Here is a 21,240-nt window from a genome sequence, read left to right on the forward strand (position 1 = left end):
CACAGTAAGCGCTCAGTAAATACGATTGAATAAATGAATGAATGAAGGAATGAATGATTGGGTAGGGCCTGTCTCTATATGCTGCTGACTTGGGCTTCTCAAGCGCTTAGTCCAGTGCTCTGCACACAGTAAGCGCTCAATCAATACAATTGAATGAATGAGTGAGTGAATGAATGAATGAATGGTTGGGTAGGGACCGCTTCTATATGTTGCCAATTTGTCCTTCCCAAGCGCTTAGTCCAGTGCTCTGCACACAGTAAGTGCTCAAAACATACGGTTGAGTGAATGAATGAGTGACGGAACGAATGAATGAATGAATGGTTGGGTAGGGACCGCCTCTATCTGTTGCTGACTTGTCCTTCCCAAGCGCTTAGTCCAGTGCTGTGCACACAGTAAGCACTCAATAAGAACAGTGCTTTGCACATAGTAAGTGCTTAATAAATGCCATTATTATTATCAAATACGATTGAGTGAATGAGTGAGTGAATGAATGAATGAATGGTTGGGTAGGGACCGTCTCTGTATGTTGCCGAACTGTACTTTCCAAGCGCTTAGTCCAGTGCTCTGCACACAGTAAGCGCTCAATGAATACGATTGAATGAATGAATGAATGAGTGAACGAATAAATGAATGAATGGTTGGGTAGGGACCGTCCCTATATGTTGCCGACTTGGACTTCCCAAGAGCTTAGTCCAGTGCTCTGCACACAGTAAGCGCTCAATAAATACGATTGAGTGAATGAATGAATGAGTGAACGAATAAATGAATGAATGGTTGGGTAGGGACCGTCCGTATATGTTGCCGACTTGTCCTTCCCAAGTGTTTAGTCCAGTGCTCTGCACACAGTAAGCGCTCAATAAATACGATTGAATGAACAAATGAATGAATGAGTGAGGAGTGAACGAATAAATGAATGAATGGCTGGGTAGGGACTGTCTCTACATGTTGCCAACTTGTCCTTCCCAAGCGCTTAGTCCAGTGCTCTGCACACAGTAGGCGCTCAATAAATACGATTGAATGAATGAATGAATATTATTATTATTCTGATTATTGTCGACTTGGACTTCCCAAGCGCTTAGCCCAGTGCTCTGCACACAGTAAGCGCTCAATGAATACGATTGAATGAATGAAGATTATTGTTATTATTATTCTGATTATTGTCGACTTGTCCTTCCCAAGCGCTTAGCCCAGTGCTCTGCACACAGTCAGCACTCAATAAATACGATTGAATGAATGAGTGAATATTATTATTTTGATTATTGTCAACTTGTACTTCCCAAGCGCTTAACCCAGTGCTCTGCACAGTCAGCCTCCTCCCCCCTCCATCCCCCCACCTTACCTCCTTCCCCTCCCCACAGCACCTGTATATATGTATATATGTTTGTATGTTTTTTACTCTATTTGTTTATTTTATTTGCACGTATTTATTCTATTTATTTTATTTTGTTAATATGTTTTGTTTTGCCATCTGTCTCCCCCTTCTCGACTGTGAGCCCGCTGTTGGGTAGGGACAGTCTCTATATGTTCCCCCTTCTAGACTGTGAGCCAATAATCATATTTATTACTCTATTTATTTATTTATTTTATTTGTACATATTTATTCTATTTATTTTATTTTGTTAATATGTTTTGTTTCGTTCTCTGTCTTCCCCTTCTAGACGGTGAGCCCGCTGTTGGGTAGGGACCGTCTCTAGATGTTCCCCCTTCTAGACTGTGAGCCAATAATCATATTTATTACTCTATTTATTTATTTTATTTGTACATATTTATTCTATTTTATTTTGTTAATATGTTTTGTTTTGTTGTCTGTCTCCCCCTTCTAGACTGTGAGCCCGCTGTTGGGTAGGGACCGTCTCTAGATGTTGCCGACTTGTCCTTCCCAAGCACTAAGCCCAGTGCTCTGCGCACAGTAAGCACTCAATAAATATGATTGAATGAATGAATGAATATTATTATTATTCTGATTATTGTCAACTTGTACTTCCCAAGCACTTAGCCCAGTCCTCTGCACAGTCAGCCTCCTCCCCCCTCCATCCCCCCCGCCTTACCTCCTTCCCCTCCCCACAGCACCTGTATGTATGTATATATGTTTGTATGTATTTATTACTCTATTTCATTTGCACATATTTATTCTATTTATTTTATTTTGTTAATATGTTTTGTTTTGTTCTCTGTCTCCCCCTTCTAGACTGTGAGCCCGCTGTTGGGTAGGGACCGTCTCTATATGTTCCCCCTTCTACACTGTGAGCCAATAATCGTATTTATTACTCTATTTATTTATTGTATTTGTACATATTTATTCTATTTATTTTATTTTGTTAATATGTTTGGTTTTGTTCTCTGTCTCCCCCTTCTAGACTGTGAGCCCGCTGTTGGGTAGGGACCGTCTCTATATGTTCCCCCTTCTACACTGTGAGCCAATAATCGTATTTATTACTCTATTTATTTATTGTATTTGTACATATTTATTCTATTTATTTTATTTTGTTAATATGTTTGGTTTTGTTCTCTGTCTCCCCCTTCTAGACTGTGAGCCCACTGTTGGGTAGGGACCGTCTCTATCTGTTGCCAACTTGGACTTCCCAAGCGCTTAGTCCAGTGCTCTGCGCGCAGCAAGCGCTCAATAAATACCATTGAATGAACGAATATTATTATTTTTTTCTGATTATTGTCGACGTCCTTCCCAAGCGTTTAGTCCAGTGCTCTGTGCACAGTCAGTGCTCAATAAATACGATTGAATGAATGAATATTGTTATTATTCTGATTATTGTCGACTTGTCCTTCCCAAGCGCTTAGCCCACTGCTCTGCACACAGTAAATACAATTGAATGAATGAATGACTGTCGCTGTCTGTTGTCGAATTGCACTTCTCAAGCGCTTAGTCCAGTGCTCCGCGCGCAGTAAGTGCTCAATAAATACGATTGAATGAATGAACGAATGAATGTTGCCGACCTGTACTTCCCAAGCGCTTAGTCCAGTGCTCTGCGCGCAGTAAGCGCTCAATAAATACGATTGAATGAATATTATTATTATTCTGATTACTGTCGATTTGTCCTTCCCAATCGCTTAGTCCAGTGCTCTGCACACAGTAAGCGCTCAATGAATACGATTGAATGAATGAATATTATTATCATTATTCTGATTATTGTCGACTTGTCCTTCCCAAGCGCTTAGCCCAGTGTTCTGTGCACAGTAAGCGCTCAATAAATACTATTGAATGAACGAATGATTGTCGCTCTCTTGTCGAATTGCAGTTCCCAAGCTCTTAGCCCAGTGCTCTGCGCGTAGTCAGCGCTCAATAAATACGATTGAATGAATGAATACGATTGAATGAACGAATGATTGTCGCTCTCTGTTGTCCAGTTGCACTTCTTAAGCGCTTAGCCCAGTGCTCTGCGCGCAGCAAGCTCTCAATAAGTGCGACTGACTGAATGAATACGATTGAACGAACGAATGATTGTCGCTCTCTGTTGTCCAATCGCACTTCTCAAGCGCTTAGTCCAGTGCTCTGTGCGCAGCAAGCGCTCAATAGATATGACTGACTGAATGAATATTATCATTATCCTGATTATTGTCGACGTCCTTCCCAAGCGCTTAGCCCAGTGCTCTGCACACAGTCAGCGCTTAATAAATACGATTGAATGAATGAATACGATTGAATGAATGAATGATTGTCACTCTCTGTTGTCCAACTGCACTTCTCAAGCGCTTAGCCCAGTGCTCTGCGCGCAGCAAGTGCTCAATAGATACGACTGAATGAAAGAATTATTATTATTCTGATTATTGTCGACTTGTCCTTCCCAAGCGCTTAGCCCAGTGCTCTGTGCGCAGTCAGCGCTCAATAAATACGATTGACTGAACGAATGATTGTCGCTCTCTGTTGTCCAATCGCACTTCTCAAGCGCTTAGTCCAGTGCTCTGCGTGCAGTCAGCGCTCAATAGATATGACTGAATGAATGATTATTATTATTCTGATTATTGTCGACTTGTCCTTCCCAAGCGCTTAGCCCAGTGCTCTGCGCGCAGTCAGCGCTCAATAGATATGACTGAATGAATGATTATTATTATTCTGATTATTGTCGACTTGTCCTTCCCAAGCGCTTAGCCCAGTGCTCTGTGCACAGTCAGCGCTCAATAAATACGATTGAATGAATGAATACGATTGAATGAACGAATACGATTGAATGAACTAATGATTGTCGCTCTCTGTTGTCCAATTGTACTTCTCAAGCGCTTAGCCCAGTGCTCTGCACACAGTCAACGCTCAATAAATACGATTGAATGAATGAATACGATTGAATGAACGAACGATTGTCGCTCTCTGTTGTCCAATCGCAATTCTCAAGCGCTTAGTCCAGTGCTCTGCGCGCAGTCAGCGCTCAATAAATACGATTGAATGAAAGAATACGATTGAATGAATGAATACGATTGAATGAACGAATGATTGTCGCTCTCTGTTGTCCAGTTGCACTTCTCAAGTGCTTAGCCCAGTGCTCTGCACAGAGTAAGTGCTCAATAAATACGATTGAACGAATTAATACGATTGAGTGACCGAATGATTGTTGCTCTCGGTTGTCCAGTCGCAATTCTCAAGCGCTTAGTCCAGTGCTCTGCGCGCAGTAAGCGCTCAATAGATACGACTGAATGAATGAATATTATTATTATTCTGATTATTGTCGACTTGTCCTTCCCAAGCGCTTAGCCCAGTGCTCTGCACACAGTCAGCGCTCAACGAATACGATTGAATGAATGAATGATTGTCGCTCTCTGTTGTCCAATTGCACTTCTCAAGCGCTTAGCCCAGTGCTCTGCGCGCAGTCAGCGCTCAATGAATACGATTGAATGAATGAATACGATTGAATGAACGAATGATTGTCGCTCTCTGTTGCCGAATTGCACTTCTCAAGCGCTTAGCCCAGTGCTCTGCACACAGTCAGCGCTCAATACGATTGAATGAATGAATACGATTGAATGAACGAATGATTGTCGCTCTCTGTTGCCCAATCACACTTCTCAAGCGCTTAGTCCAGTGCTCTGCGCGCAGGAAGCGCTCAATAGATACGACTGACTGAATGAACATTATTATTATTCTGATTATTGTCGACTTGTCCTTCCCAAGCGCTCAGCCCTGTGCTCTGCACACAGTCAGCGCTCAATAAATACGATTGAATGAACGAATACGATTGAATGAACGAATGATTGTCACTCTCTGTTGTCCAATTGCACTTCGCAAGCGCTTAGCGATCGAATGAATGAATGATTGTCGCTCTCTGTTGTCCAGTTGCACTTCCGAAGTGCTTAGCCCAGTGCTCTGCACACAGTCAGCGCTCAATAAATACGATTGAATGAATGAATGAATACGATTGAATGAACGAATGATTATCGCTCTCTACTGTCCAATCGCACTTCTCAAGCGCTTAGTCCAGTGTTCTGCGCACAGTAAGCGCTCCATAAATACGATTGAATGAATGAATACGATTGAATGAACGAATGATTGTCGCTCTCTGTTGTCGAATTGCACTTCTCAAGTGCTTAGTCCAGTGCTCTGCGTGTAGTAAGTGCTCAATAGATACGACTGAATGATTATTATTATTCTGATTATTGTCAACTTGTCCTTCCCAAGCGCTTAGCCCAGTGCTCTGCACAGAGTAAGCGCTCAATAAATACGATTGAATGAATGAATACGATTGAACGAATGATTGTCGCTCTCTGTTGTCCAATTGCACGTCTCAAACGCTTAGTCCAGTGCTCTGCGTGCAGTAAGCGCTCAATAGGTATGACTGAATGAATGAATATTATTATTATTATTCTGATTATTGTCGACTTTTCCTTCCCAAGCGCTTAGCCCAGTGCTCTGCACACAGTCAGCGCTCAATAAATATGATTGAATGAATGAATACGATTGAATGAACGAATGATTGTCGCTCTCTGTTGTCCATTTGCACTTCTCAAGCGCTTAGCCCAGTGCTCTGCGCGCAGCAAGCGCTCAATAAATATGATTGAATGAATGAATACGATTGAATGAACGAATGATTGTCGCTCTCTGTTGTCGAATTGCACTTCTCAAGCGCTTAGTCCAGTGCTCTGCGCGCAGCAAGCGCTCAATAAGTGCGACTGACTGAATGAATACGATTGAATGAACGAATGATTGTCGCTCTCTGTTGACCAACTGCACTTCTCAAGCGCTTAGCCCAGTGCTCTGCGCACAGTCAGCACTTAATAGATACGACTGAATGAATGAATATTATTATTATTATTCTGATTATTGTTGACTTGTCCTTCCCAAGTGCTTAGCCCAGTGCTCTGCACACAGTCAGCGCTCAATACGATTGAATGAATACGATTGAGTGAACGAATGATTGTCGCTCTCTGTTGTCCAATCGCACTTCTGAAGTGGTTAGCCCAGTGCTCTGCGCACAGTCAGCGCTCAATAAATACAATTGAATGAATACAATTGAATGAATGAATGATTGTCGCTCTCTGTTGTCCAATCGCACTTCTCAAGCGCTTAGCCCAGTGCTCTGCACGCAGCAAGCGCTCAATAAATACGATTGAACGAATGAATACGATTGAACGAACGAATGATTGTCGCTCTCTGTTGTCCAATCGCACTTCTCAAGCGCTTAGTCCAATGCTCTGCGCGCAGTAAGCGCTCAATAGATACGACTGACTGAATGAATATTATTATTATTATGGTTATTGTCGACTTGTCCTTCCCAAGCGCTTAGCCCTGTGCTCTGCACACAGTCAGCGCTCAATAAGTACGATTGAATGAATGAATACGATTGAATGAACGAATGATTGTCGCTCTCTGTTGCTGAATTGCACTTCTCAAGCGCTTAGCCTAGTGCTCTGCACAGAGTAAGTGCTCAATACACGATTGAATGAATGAATACGATTGAATGAACGAATGATTGTCGCTCTCTGTTGTCGAATTGCACTTCTCAAGAGCTTAGTCCAGTGCTCTGCGCGCAGTCAGCGCTCAATAGATACGACTGAATGAATGAATTATTATTATTCTGATTATTGTTGACTTGTCCTTCCCAAGCGCTTAGCCCAGTGCTCTGCACGCAGTCAGCGCTCAATAAATATGATTGAATGAATGAATGATTGTCGCTCTCTGTTGTCCAATTGCACTTCTCAAGCGCTTAGCCCAGTGTTCTGCACACAGTCAGCGCTCAATACGATTGAATGAATGAATACGATTGAATGAACGAATGCTTGTCGCTCTCTGTTGTCCAATTGCACTTCTCAAGCGTTTAGTCCAGTGCTCTGCGTGCAGCAAGCGCTCAATAGATATGACTGACTGAATGAATATTATTATTATTCTGATTATTGTCGACTTGTCCTTCCCAAGCGCTTAGCCCAGTGCTCTGCACACAGGCAGCGCTCAATAAATACGATTGAATGAATGAATACGATTGAATGAACGAATGATTGTCGCTCTCTGTTGTCGAATTGCACTTCTCAAGCGCTTAGCGATTGAATGAACAAATGATTGTCGCTCTCTTGTCGAATTGCAGTTCCCAAGCGCTTAGTCCAGTGCTCTGCACACAGTCAGCGCTCAATAAATAATAATAATAATAATAATGATGGTATTTCTTAAGCGCTTACTATGTGCAAAGCACTGCTCTAAGCGCTGGGGGAATACAAGGCGATCAGGTTGTCCCATGTTGGGCTCACAGTCTTTCTTTATCCCCATTTTCCAGATGAGGTAACTGAGGCCCAGAGAAGCGAAGTGATTTGCCCAAAGTCACACAGCTGACAGTTGGCGGAGCCGGGATTTGAACCCATGACCTCTGACTCCAAAGCCCCTGCTCTTTCCACTGAGCCACGCCGCTTCTCTACGATTAAATGAATGAATACGATTGAATGAACGAATGATTGTCGCTCTCTGCTGTCCAACGGCACTTCTCAAGCGCTTAGTCCAGTGCTCTGCGTGCAGCAAGCGCTCAATAAGTGCGACTGACTGAATGAATACGATTGAATGAACGAATGATGGTCGCTCTCTGTTGTCCAATTGCACTTCTCAAGCGCTTAGCCCAGTGCTCTGCACAGAGTAAGTGCTCAATAAATACGATTGAATGAATGAATACGATTGAGTGAACGAATGATTGTCGCTCTCTGTTGTCCAATTGCACTTCTCAAGCGCTTAGTCCAGTGCTCTGCGCGCAGTAAGCGCTCAATAGATACGACTAAATAAATGGATATTATTATTATTCTGATTATTGTCGACTTGTCCTTCCCAAGCGCTTAGCCCAGTGCTCTGTGCGCAGTCAGCGCTCAATAAATATGATTGAATGAACGAACACGATTGAACGAACGAATGATTGTCGGTCTCTGTTGTCCAATCGCACTTCTCAAGCGCTTAGTCCAGTGCTCTGCACGCAGCAAGCGCTCAATAAGTGCGACTGACTGAATGAATATGATTGAATGAACGAATGATTGTCGCTCTCTGTTGTCCAATCGCACTTCTCAAGCGCTTAGCCCAGTGCTCTGCGCGCAGCAAGCGCTCAATAAGTGCGACTGACTGAATGAATACGATTGAATGAACGAATGATTGTCGCTCTCTGTTGTCGAATTGCACTTCTCAAGCGCTTAGCCAGTGCTCTGCGCGCAGTCAGCGCTCAATAGATACGACTGAATGAATGCATTATTATTATTTGATTATTGTCGACTTGTCCTTCCCAAGCGCTTAGCCCAGTGCTCTGCACACAGTAAGCGCTCAATAAATACGATTGAATGAATGATTACGATTGAATGAACGAATGATTGTCGCTCTCTGTTGCCGAATTGCACTTCTCAAGCGCTTAGCCCAGTGCTCTGGACAGAGTAAGCGCTCAATAAATACGATTGAATGAATGAATACGATTGAATGAACGAATGATTGTTGCTCTCCATTGTCCAATTGCACTTCTCAAGCGCTTAGCCCAGTGCTCTGCACAGAGTAAGCGCTCAATAAATACGATTGAATGAATGAATACAATTTAATGAACGAATGATTGTCGCTCTCTGTTGTCCAATCGCACTTCTCAAGCGCTTAGTCCAGTGCTCTGCATGCAGCAAGCGCTCAATGAATACGATTGAATGAATGAATACGATTGAGTGAACGAATTATTGTCGCTCTCTGTTGTCCAATCGCACTTCTCAAGCGCTTAGCCCAGTGCTCTGCGCGCAGTAAGCGCTCAATAGATACGACTGAATGAATGAATATTATTATTCTGATTATTGTCGACTTGTCCTTCCCAAGCGCTTAGCCCAGTGCCCTGCACACAGTAAGCGCTCAATAAATACGATTGAATGAATGATTACGATTGAATGAACAAATGATTGTCGCTCTCTGTTGCCGAATTGCACTTCTCAAGCGCTTAGCCCAGTGCTCTGCACAGAGTAAGCGCTCAATAAATACGATTGAATGAATGAATACGATTGAGTGAACGAATGATTGTTGCTCTCTGTTGTCCAATCGCACTTCTCAAGCGCTTAGTCCAGTGCTCTGCACGAGTAAGCGCTCAATAGATACGACTGACTGAATGAATATTATTATTATTCTGATTATTGTCGACTTGTCCTTCCCAAGCGCTTAGCCCAGTGCTCTGCACACAGTCAGCGCTCAATAAATACGATAGAATGAATGAATAGGATTGAATGAACGAATGATTGTCGCTCTCTGTTGCCAAATTGCACTTCTCAAGCGCTTAGCGATTGAATGAACGAATGATTGTCGCTCTCTGTTGTCCGATTGCACTTCTCAAGCGCTTAGCCCAGTGCTCTGCGTGCAGTCAGCGCTCAATAGATACGACTGACAGAATGAATATTATTATTATTCTGATTATTGTCGACTTGTCCTTCCCAAGCGCTTAGCCCAGTGCTCTGCACACAGTCAGCGCTCAATAAATATGATTGAATGAATACGATTGAATGAACGAATGATTGTCGCTCTCTGTTGCCGAATTGCACTTCTCAAGCGCTTAGTCCAGTGCTCTGCACGCAGTAAGCGCTCAATAAATACAATTGAATGAATGAATACGATTGAATGAACGAATGATTGTCGCTCTCTGTTGCCGAATTGCACTTCTCAAGCGCTTAGTCCAGTGCTCTGCACGCAGGAAGCGCTCAATAGATACGACTGACTGAATGAACATTATTATTATTCTGATTATTGTCGACTTGTCCTTCCCAAGCGCTTAGCCCAGTGCTCTGCGCACAGTCTGTGCTCAATAAGTACAATTGAACGAATGAATACGATTGAATGAACGAATAGATTGTCGCTTAGCGATAGAATGAACGATTGATTGTCGCTGTCTGTTGTCGAATTGCACTTCTCAAGCGCTTAGTCCAGTGCTCTGCGCGCAGTCAGCGCTCAACAAATGTTCTTCCGCCCTTCAAGGCCCTGCTGAGAGCTCACCTCCTCCAGGAGGCCTTCCCAGACCGAGCCCCCTCCTTCCTCTCCCCCTCTCCATCCCTCCTGCCCTACCTCCTTCCCCTCCCCACAGCACCTGCATCTATGTATATATGTTTGTACGGATTTATTACTCTATCTATTTTATTGGTACATATTTATTCTATTTATTTTATCATGTTCATAGGTTTTGTTCTGTCGTCTGTCTCCCCCTTCTAGACTGTGAGCCCGCTGTTGGGTAGGGACTGTCTCTAGATGCTGCCAACTTGGACTTCCCAAGCGCTTAGGACAGTGCTCTGCACACAGTAAGCGCTCAATAAATACGATTGAACGAATGATTACGATTGAACGAACGAACGATTGTCGCTCTCTGTTGTCCAATCACACTTCTCAAGCGCTTAGTCCAGTGCTCTGCGCGCAGCAAGCGCTCAATAAGTGCGACCGACTAAATGAAATGGCGTTATTATTTTATTATTATAGCGATTGAATGAACGAATGATTGTCGCTCTCTTGTCAAATTGCAGTTCCCAAGTGCTTAGTCCAGTGCTCTGCACACAGCCAGCGCTCAATAAATAATAATAATAATAATAATGATGGTATTTCTTAAGCGCTTACTATGTGCAAAGCACTGCTCTAAGCGCTGGGGGAATACAAGGCGATCAGGTTGTCCCATGTTGGGCTCACAGTGTTTCTTTATCCCCATTTTCCAGATGAGGTAACTGAGGCCCAGAGAAGCGAAGTGACTTGCCCAAAGTCACACAGCTGACAGTTGGCGGAGCCGGGATTCGAACCCATGACCTCTGACTCCAAAGCCCATGCTCTTTCCACTGAGCCACAGCGCTTCTCTACGATTAAATGAATGAATACGGTTGAATGAACGAATGATTGTCGCTCTCTGTTGCCGAATTGCACTTCTCAAGCGCTTAGTCCAGTGCTCTGCGCACAGCAAGCGCTCAATAGATACGACTGAATGAATGAATATTATCATTATTCTGATTATTGTCGACTTGTCCTTCCCAAGCGCTTAGCCCAGTGCTCTGCGCGCAGTCAGCGCTCAATAAATACGATTGAATGAATGAATATGATTGAATGAACGAATGATCGTCGCTCTCTGTTGTCGAATTGCACTTCTCAAGCGCTTAGTCCAGTGCTCTGCACGCAGCAAGCGCTCAATAAGTGCAACTGACTGAATGAATACGATTGAATGAACGAATGATGGTCGCTCTCTGTTGTCCAATCGCACTTCTCAAGCGCTTAGCCCAGTGCTCTGCGCGCAGTCAGCGCTCCATAAATACGATTGAATGAATGAATACGATTGAATGAACGAATGATTGTTGCTCTCTGTTGCCGAATTGCACTTCTCAAGCACTTAGACCAATAGATACGACTGAATGAATGAATATTATTATTATTCTGATTATTGTCGACTTGTCCTTCCCAAGCGCTTAGCCCAGTGCTTTGCACACAGTCAGCGCTCAATAAATACGATTGAATGAATGAATACGATTGAATGAACAAACGATTGTCGCTCTCTGTTGCCGAATTGCACTTCTCAAGCGCTTAGCTCAGTGCTCTGCACAGAGTAAGCGCTCAATACGATTGAATGAATATGATTGAATGAACGAATGATTGTCGCTCTCTGTTGCCGAATTGCACTTCTCAAGCGCTTAGTCCAGTGCTCTGCGCGCAGCAAGCGCTCAATAGATACGACTGAATGAATGAATATTATTATTATTATGATTATTGTCGACTTGTCCTTCCCAAGCACTTAGCCCAGTGCTCTGCACAGAGTAAGCGCTCAATACGATTGAATGAATGAATGCGATTGAATGAACGAATGATTGTCGCTCTCTGTTGTCCGATTGCACTTCTCAAGCGTTTAGTCCAGTGCTCTGCGTGCAGTCAGCGCTCAATAAATACGATTGAATGAATGAATACGATTGAATGAACAAACGATTGTCGCTCTCTGTTGCCGAATTGCACTTCTCAAGCGCTTAGCTCAGTGCTCTGCACAGAGTAAGCGCTCAATACGATTGAATGAATATGATTGAATGAACGAATGATTGTCGCTCTCTGTTGCCGAATTGCACTTCTCAAGCGCTTAGTCCAGTGCTCTGCGCGCAGCAAGCGCTCAATAGATACGACTGAATGAATGAATATTATTATTATTATGATTATTGTCGACTTGTCCTTCCCAAGCACTTAGCCCAGTGCTCTGCACAGAGTAAGCGCTCAATACGATTGAATGAATGAATGCGATTGAATGAACGAATGATTGTCGCTCTCTGTTGTCCGATTGCACTTCTCAAGCGTTTAGTCCAGTGCTCTGCGTGCAGTCAGCGCTCAATAGATACGACTGACAGAATGAATATTATTATTATTCTGATTATTGTCGACTTGTCCTTCCCAAGCGCTTAGCCCAGTGCTCTGCACACAGTCAGCGCTCAATAAATATGATTGAATGAATACGATTGAATGAACGAATGATTGTCGCTCTCTGTTGCCGAATTGCACTTCTCAAGCGCTTAGTCCAGTGCTCTGCACGCAGTAAGCGCTCAATAAATACAATTGAATGAATGAATACGATTGAATGAACGAATGATTGTCGCTCTCTGTTGCCGAATTGCACTTCTCAAGCGCTTAGTCCAGTGCTCAGCGCGCAGGAAGCGCTCAATAGATACGACTGACTGAATGAACATTATTATTATTCTGATTATTGTCGACTTGTCCTTCCCAAGCGCTTAGCCCCGTGCTCTGCACACAGTCAGCGCTCAATAAATACGATTGAACGAATGAATACGATTGAATGAACGAATGATTGTCGCTCTCTGTTGCCGAATTGCACTTCTCAAGCGCTTAGTCCAGTGCTCTGCACGCAGTAAGCGCTCAATAAATACAATTGAATGAATGAATACGATTGAATGAACGAATGATTGTCGCTCTCTGTTGCCGAATTGCACTTCTCAAGCGCTTAGTCCAGTGCTCTGCGCGCAGGAAGCGCTCAATAGATACGACTGACTGAATGAACATTATTATTATTCTGATTATTGTCGACTTGTCCTTCCCAAGCGCTTAGCCCCGTGCTCTGCACACAGTCGGCGCTCAATAAATACGATTGAACGAATGAATACGATTGAATGAACGAATGATTGTCGCTTAGCGATGGAATGAACGATTGATTGTCGCTGTCTGTTGTCGAATTGCACTTCTCAAGCGCTTAGTCCAGTGCTCTGCGCGCAGTCAGCGCTCCACAAACGCTCTTCCTCCCTTCAAGGCCCTGCTGAGAGCTCACCTCCTCCAGGAGGCCTTCCCAGACTGAGCCCCCTCCTTCCCCTCCCCACAGCACCTGCATCTATGTATATATGTTTGTACGGATTTATTACTCCATCTATTTTATTGGTACATATTTATTCTATTTATTTTATGTTAATAGGTTTTGTTTTGTCATCTGTCTCCCCCTTCTAGACCGTGAGCCCGCTGTTGGGTAGGGACCGTCTCTAGATGCTGCCAACTTGGACTTCCCAAGCGCTTAGCACAGCGCTCTGCGCACAGTAAGCGCTCAATAAATACGATTGAATGAATGATTACGATTGAACGAATGAATGATTGTCGCTCTCTGTTGTCCAATCGCACTTCTCAAGCGCTTAGCCCAGTGCTCTGCGCGCAGCAAGCGCTCAATAAGTGCGACCGACTGAATGAAACGGCGTTATTTTATCATCAACCGTATTTATTGGGCGCTTACTATGTGCAGAGCACTGCACTAAGCGCTTGATTATTTAAGCTTAATTTTATTATTATTATTATTGTGGTTATTGTCCCGGCCGAGCGGGCGGAGCGGCGACGAGACCCGCCCACCCCGGCGACCGCCCACCCGCCCTGTGGGGGCCCCCGCCCGGCGCGGGGGCTTATGAATGAGCGCCGCGCGGAAGCCCCGCCCCCGGAAGTGACGCGCAGCCAATGGGAGGCCGAGCCGCGGCGAGGGCGGGGAGGGGGCGGGACGGATGAGGTCAGCGCCGCCGGGGGCGCGCGCGCACGGGAGGGGGAGCGCTCGGACCAGGCGGCGGGCGCGCGCAGGAGGGGGAGCGTTCGGACCCGCCGGACGCGCGCGCGTGCGCAGTAGCGGGAGCGTTAGGACCGGGCGGACGCGCGCAGGAGGGGGAGCGTTCGGACCCGCTAGACGCGCGTGCGCAGGAGGGGGAGCGTTCGGACCAGGCGGACGCGCGCGCGGGGGGGGGGGGCGTTCGGACCAGGCGGGCGCGCGCGCCGGAGGGGGAGCGTTCGGAGCCGCCGGACGCGCGCGCGTGCGCAGGAGGGGGAGCGTTCGGACCAGGCGGGCGCGCGCAGGAGGGGGAGCGTTCGGAGCCGCCGGACGCGCGCGCAGGAGGGGGAGCGCTCGGACCCGGCGGGCGCGCGCAGGAGGGGGGGCGTTCGGACCCGCCGGACGCGCGCGCAGGAGGGGGCGCGTTCGGACCAGGAGGAGGCGCGCGCGCGCCCGGGCAGCCGCGGGGCGCGCGCGGCGGGGGCCATGCGGGGCTTCGCGCGTCCCCCGGCGCTTGGCGTGAGCGTCCCCGAGGGGCGGGGGCGGCTCCCGCCGGGCGCGCGCCCGGTCCGCCCGCCCGCCCGCCCGCCCGCCCGGTCCGCCCGCCCGCGCGGTCGGGCCATGGGCGTCGGGCGGGCCGCCGGCTGAAGCGCGGGGCGGCCCGATGCAACGGGTCCGGGCCGAGGCACGGAGAGGAGGAGGAGGAGGAGGAGGAGGGGGGGGGGAGGAGGAGGAAGATGGCGGTCCGGAGCTGAGCGCCCCTCCGGGGAGCGCGCCGCCCCTGTCCCGCCCGCGGCCCCATGCAGGCGAAAAAGCGGTACGTGCTGGCGCTGTGGGCCGCCGCCGCCCTGGGCGCGGTGCTGCTGGTCCGGCTGCGGGGCGGCGCCGGACGCCCGCGCCGCCCCGCCGACGGCCCGGCCTGGCCGGCCTTCCCGGACGCCCGCCGCCCCTTCGCGGAGGAGGAGGAGGACGCGGAGGCCCGGGGAGCCTCCGTCCCTCGCCGGCCGCCCCCGGCTCCCCGCCCCGAGCGGTGCCGCATGGAGTCCTGCTTCGACTCGGGGCGCTGCCGGCGGTGGGGCTTCCGCGTGTACGTGTACCCCCGGGCCAAGGGCGACAAGGTGGGTCCGGCCTACCAGGGCGTGCTGGCGGCCATCGAGGCGTCCCGCTTCTACACGGCCGACCCGGGCCGGGCCTGCCTGTTCGTGCTGGGGCTGGACACGCTGGACCGCGACCCGCTGTCGCCGCAGTTCGTGGCCAACCTGCGGGCCCGGGTGCAGGGGCTGGCCCTGTGGAACGGCGGCCGCAACCACCTGGTGTTCAACCTCTACTCGGGCACGTGGCCCGACTACGCCGAGGACGACGTGGGCTTCGAGCTGGGCCAGGCCATGCTGGCCAAGGCCAGCCTGGGCGCCGCCGCCTTCCGGCCCCGCTTCGACGTGTCCCTGCCGCTCTTCTCCCGCGACCACCCCCGGGCCGGGGGCGGGAGGGGCGCCCTGCGCGCCAACGCCGTCCCCCCGCTCAGGAGGTACACGCTCGTCTTCAAGGGCAAGAGGTACCTGACCGGCATCGGCTCCGACACCAGGAATGCCTTATACCACGTCCACAACGGGGACGACCTCGTCCTCCTCACCACCTGCAAGCACGGCAAGGACTGGCAGAAGCACAAAGACGCGCGCTGCGACAGGGACAACGCCGAATACGAAAAGTGAGGCGCCCCCCCCCCCCGGGGAGGGACACCCCCCACGCGCCTCGCCTCCCCTCCTCGTCCCCCTCCTCCTCCCTGTCCTCATCCTTGTCGTCGTCGTCGTCCTCCTCCTTGTTCTCCCCCTTGGCCTCCTCCTCCTCCAAGTCCCCCTTGGCCTCCTCCTCTTTCTCCAAGTCCTCCTCATCCTCCTCCTCCTCTTTCTCCAAGTCCTCCTCCTCCTGTTTCTCCAAGCCCTCCTCCTCCTCCTTGTCTTCATCCTTATCATCGTTGTCCTTCTTGTTCTCCCCCTTGGCCTCCTCCTCCAAGTCCTCCTTGTTCTCCCCCTTGGCCTCCTCCTCCAAGTCCTCCTTGTCCTCCTCCTGCTTGTCCTCATCCTTGTCATCGTCATCCACCTTGTTCTCCCCCTTGGCCTCCTCCTCCTTCTCCAAGTCCTCCTCATCCTCCTCTTTCTCCAAGTCCTCCTCCTCCTCCTCCTCTTTCTCCAAGTCCTCCTCATCCTCGTCCAAGTCCTCCTCATCGTCCTCCTCCTCCTTGTCCTCATCCTTTTCCTCCTCCTTGTCCTCATCCTCTTCTCCATCCTCCTCCTCGTCCTCCTCCTCTTTCTCCAAGTCCTCCTTGTCATCCTCCTCATCGCCCTTGTCCTTCTCATCCCCCTCTTTCTCCTCTTTCTCCAAGTCCTTTTCGTCCCTCTTCTCCTCCTCCTCTTTCTCCAAGTCCTCCTCGTCCCTCTTGTCCTTCTCCTCTTTCTCCAAGTCCTCTTCGTCCCTCTTCTCCTCCTCCTCTTTCTCCAAGTCCTCCTCGTCCCTCTTGTCCTTCTCCTCTTTCTCCAAGTCCTCCTCGTCCCTCTTGTCCTTCTCTTTCTCCAAGTCCTCCTCGTCCCTCTTGTCCTTCTCCTCTTTCTCCAAGTCCTCCTCGTCCCTCTTGTCCTCCTCGTCCCTCTTGTCCTTCTCCTCTTTCTCCAAGTCCTCCTCGTCCCTCTTGTCCTCCTCTTTCTCCAAGTCCTCCTCGATCCTCTTGTCGTTCTCCTCTTTCTCCAAGTCCTCCTCGATCCTCTTGTCGTTCTCCTCTTTCTCCAAGTCCTCCTCGTCCCTCTTGTCCTCCTCGTCCCTCTTGTCCTTCTCCTCTTTCTCCAAGTCCTCCTCGTCCCTCTTGTCCTTCTCCTCTTTCTCCAAGTCCTCCTCGTCCCTCTTGTCCTTCTCCTCTTTCTCCAAGTCCTCCTCGTCCCTCTTGTCCTCCTCCTCTTTCTCCAAGTCCTCCTCATCCTCCTCCTCATCTTCTTTCTCCAAGTCCTCCTCGTTGTCCTCCTTGTCGTCCTCTTCCTCGTCGTCCTCCTCCTCCTCCTTGTCCTCATCCTCACCCTCTTCCTCGTCCTCCTCGTTGTCCTCCTCTTTCTCCAAGTCCTCCTAGTCCTCCTCGTCGTCGTCCTCGTCTCCGTCGTCATCATCGTCCTCGTCCTCCTCCTTGTCCCCCTCTTCCTCCAAGTCCTCCTTGTCCTCCTTCATGTCCTCCTCCTCCTTTCTCCAACTCCTCCTTGTCCTCCTCCTCGTCGTCCTCCTCATCCTTCTCTTCCTCCAAGTCCTCCTCATCCTCCTCTTCATCTTCCTCCTCGTCCTCCAAGCCCTCCTCATCCTCATCTTCCTCCTCCTCGTCCTCCTCCCTCTCCAGAGGCCAAAGAGCCTTCAGCCTGATCCCCTTTTCCCCTCCTCCCCATACTGGAGATTCTCCTGGGGATTTGGAAGTGCCTTGCCCCGGGAGAAGGGTTTCGGGCCCCCTTTCTCCAAGGGGAAGCGGCTGCCTTTTGGTGGGCGTCGGGCATCCGTCGGGTGGGAGAGGCCGGCCTTTCGGGGGCGGGCGTCGGGCATCTGTCGGGTGGGAGATGCCGGCCTTTCGGGGCCCGGAGACGCCAAGCCGTCTCGGGATCCAGGTGCCGGGCGTGGGGTCCCCAAGCGTCGTCGGGGCCCGGACCCCGGGCTCAGAGGTTACGGCGAGGAGCGGAGATGGCGCTGGCTGAGAGGCCGCCGTCGGGCGTAGACGCGTAGGGTGACCGTGGAGGGACGGTGGGGAGAGGTCTCTTGGGGTTAAATGCTTCCTCCAGCCTTCCGACTTGACTTTCCCCGTCATCCCCATGTTCTTGTGGGTTCCCTCCTCCCCGCCCCCGGTTAATCTTCTCTTCGGCCTCGAATGACCGCGGGCCGTCTCAGACGGGTTTACCCGCCACGTGCACGGTCCGAAACCGGGCACCGAGAGCGCAACTCAGAAGCCAGCGGCTCGAGCGGGCTTCGGCGTGTGAGGAGTGAGCGTTCTCTCCCTGGCAGGCGGGGGCCCGGAGGCGGTAAAGCCCCATCGGTGTAGAGGTTTTCTCGCTACCCTACGCGGCCGTTGACCGTACGCCCCGTCGCCCCTTCTCGTCTAACCGGGATGCTTCCCGGCCCTACCGCGTGTTTGCTCCGGCTGGAGACAACTTTCCTCCCGTTGCGGAGGAACTTATCGGTTACCGGTTTGCAAGTCAGCAAACGCGTTCACTTGATCGAGTTACAACCGTAGCCTAGCGGGGATCCATTTCAGCCGTTCCACCGGGAGCGACCGGCCCCGTTAGCCACCGGTCATCCGGGTTGCGGGGTCAACGGGGTGAGAAATCAAAGCGGCCGTGTACGGCCGTGGGGCGGCAAGAAAGCAAGTCACGAGCAGAAACCACTTCAGGGGCTGCCGAACGCGGGCCCGCTGTCCTTTTCAGTTGTTGGCGTCCTGGAACGCAGCTCAGAACAAAAACCGGCAGAGTGAGAGACAGACAGAGAGAGAGGGAGCGTGTGAATGAGAAAGAAAGAAAGAGGGGGAAGAGTAGGAAAACTCGAGGGCGATCACGGCCGCTTAACGCTACCCGCGTCTGGAGGATCTTTCGTGGCTGTTGGGGAGAGAATCTGTAATCGCCGCTGCGGTGAATTGGAGTGAATTTAATCTCCCCCCTATGGTGTTTAACGGAAAGTCTCAGTTCGTCCCTTTTGCTGCCTGATTTTTGCTCTTAAGGTTGGCAGGAGCCTTGACAGAACGGGTAGCTGTTACTCCCGGGGATCTTGAGATTAACATTCAGTTGGGTGCGGTAGATGGGGAGCGTTAGTTCACGTAATTCTCACAGCATGTTCCCCGTGAAAGGACTAGGTAACTCAGACTCGTGAGGGATTCCTCTGTTTATAACTCAGTCTCGTTCCGGCGTCGGGGCTTTTTTTTTTTTTTTTTTAAGTGTGGCCGTTCGGGAATATCCTGGTGTGGCTTATGGTCGACTAGCCCGAGATGAAATCTCACCTTTCAACGTCAGGGTCTGTTGAATTTTGCCTGCGTGTCTGTGGCAGTGAGCCATGCCGGGGTGCTGGCAGTCGGGCTGTGTGCCGGGCTAAGGATTTTGTGGGACCTAATTGCCCAGAGGAACAACCGGACGTCTTGACCCCGAAGAAACGACGGCATCTTTTCGCTCTCCTCTAGGCCGTGAGCCCCTCGTAGGCGGGGAACGCGCCCACCAGCCCTGTTCCGACGTCCCCTCCCAGGCGCTTAGGACGGTGCTCCGGTGCCCCTCAAGCGCTCAGTAAACAACGACCGACCAGTCGACGTGGGGAAACGCCACGCTTTTTAGAACCGGGCATCCGGAGGAGGGGCTGGCTCCTTCCGACACCGCAGAGTAGTAGCGGGACCAGGTGAAATGCAATTAGCCAAATTGAAATCCGGCCGAGAGATTGGAACCGACACCCACGGCTCTTGCGCGCGAAATGTAATGCGATCGTATCTTTGATGACCGCAAGAGTCTCACGGTCTCATCTGAAAGATGGCACTTGGGCCGAGCGAGGCGGCCCCCTCCTGAACCCAAGACGCCCTAATTGCAGCCCTGCCGGCTCTTCTCCATCCTCCGTCTCCTTCCCGGTGCCTCCGGTTCCTGATCCGGCCCGATTCATAAAGGTCCGTCGAGATCACGGGCCGGGAGGAGCGGGTTGCCGACTCTTCCCTTTCCGTGGCGTCGTTGACGTTACCACGGGGCGACCCCCGGGTGGTTAACCGAATTCTCTACCCGACGGAAGAAGTAGTGACAGTGACGCTGCGTCCAAGCAGTCAGTCAGTGGTATTTATTGAGCGCTTATTGTGGGCAGAGCACTATAGTAAGCTCTTGGGAAAGTACAATAGACTTTTAGACTGTGAGCCCACTTGGGTAGGGACTGTCTCTATATGTTGCCAACTTGTACTTCCCAAGCGCTTAGTACAGTACTCTGCACACAGTAAGCGCTCAATAAATACAATTGATTGATTGATTGATTAGTAGTAGTACCTGCGGTGATGCCGTCGCGGCAGGTAACCTTGGAGGATTTGGAGAGTAAAGAATGTTTTAGATTTTAATGCCGTTCACTTCGATTACTCCGGTGGGTATTTTGTTTGGCCCATCTCCTCCATTCATTCGGTCGTATTTATTGAGCGCTTACTGTGTGCAGAGCACTGTACTAAGCGCTCCAGTAGAGCGGAAGCTTCTCGTGCGTGGGGAACGTGACGCTTCTTTATCTGGGGCTTACCCAGCACGGTGCACGGTAACCAGCAGGTGCTCGGTACTGGTGCCGCCCCTGCCGTCTCTCTTGAGGCCTATTTACCCTTGACTTTAGTATTATTGTGTTTTTTTAATGGGATTTTTTAAGCGCTTACTACACACCAGACACTGTACTAAGAATTGAGGTAGGTACAAGATCGTAATAATAATAATAATGATGATGGCATTTATTAAGCGCTTACTCTGTTCAAAGCATTGTTCTAAGCGCCCACTGTTGGGTCGGTAGTCTCTATATGTTGCCAACTTGTACTTCCCAAGCGCTTAGTACAGTGCTCTGCACACAGTAAGCGCTCAATAAATACGATTGATTGATTGATTGGGGAGGTTACACGGTGATCAGTTTGTCCCAAAGGGGGCTCACAGTCTTCATCCCCATTTTCCAGATGAGGTAACTGAGGCACAGAGAAGTGAAGTGACTTGCCCAGAGTCACACAGCTGACAAGCGGCGGAGCCGGGATTTGAACCCGTGACCCGACTCCAAAGCCCGGGCTCTTTCCACTGAGCCACGCTGCTGA

At 49.8% G+C, this 21,240-nt stretch overlaps 1 protein-coding gene across 1 annotated transcript in view; it reads left to right on the forward strand.

Moving 5' to 3' along the window:
• The first annotated feature begins 15,176 nt into the window (after positions 1-15,176).
• EXT1 (exostosin glycosyltransferase 1) overlaps positions 15,177-21,240 on the forward strand; it is a 326,600-nt gene continuing 320,536 nt past the window's right edge. Inside the window, exon 1 of the mRNA XM_038744716.1 lies at positions 15,177-16,146. Within this exon, the coding sequence (XP_038600644.1) occupies positions 15,242-16,146 (905 nt within the window). The 5' untranslated portion in view covers positions 15,177-15,241. The remainder of the gene's footprint in view (positions 16,147-21,240) is intronic.

This window comes from Tachyglossus aculeatus, chromosome 4 (genome assembly GCF_015852505.1).
Source record: "Tachyglossus aculeatus isolate mTacAcu1 chromosome 4, mTacAcu1.pri, whole genome shotgun sequence".
Classification (NCBI taxonomy): Eukaryota; Metazoa; Chordata; class Mammalia; order Monotremata; family Tachyglossidae; genus Tachyglossus; species Tachyglossus aculeatus.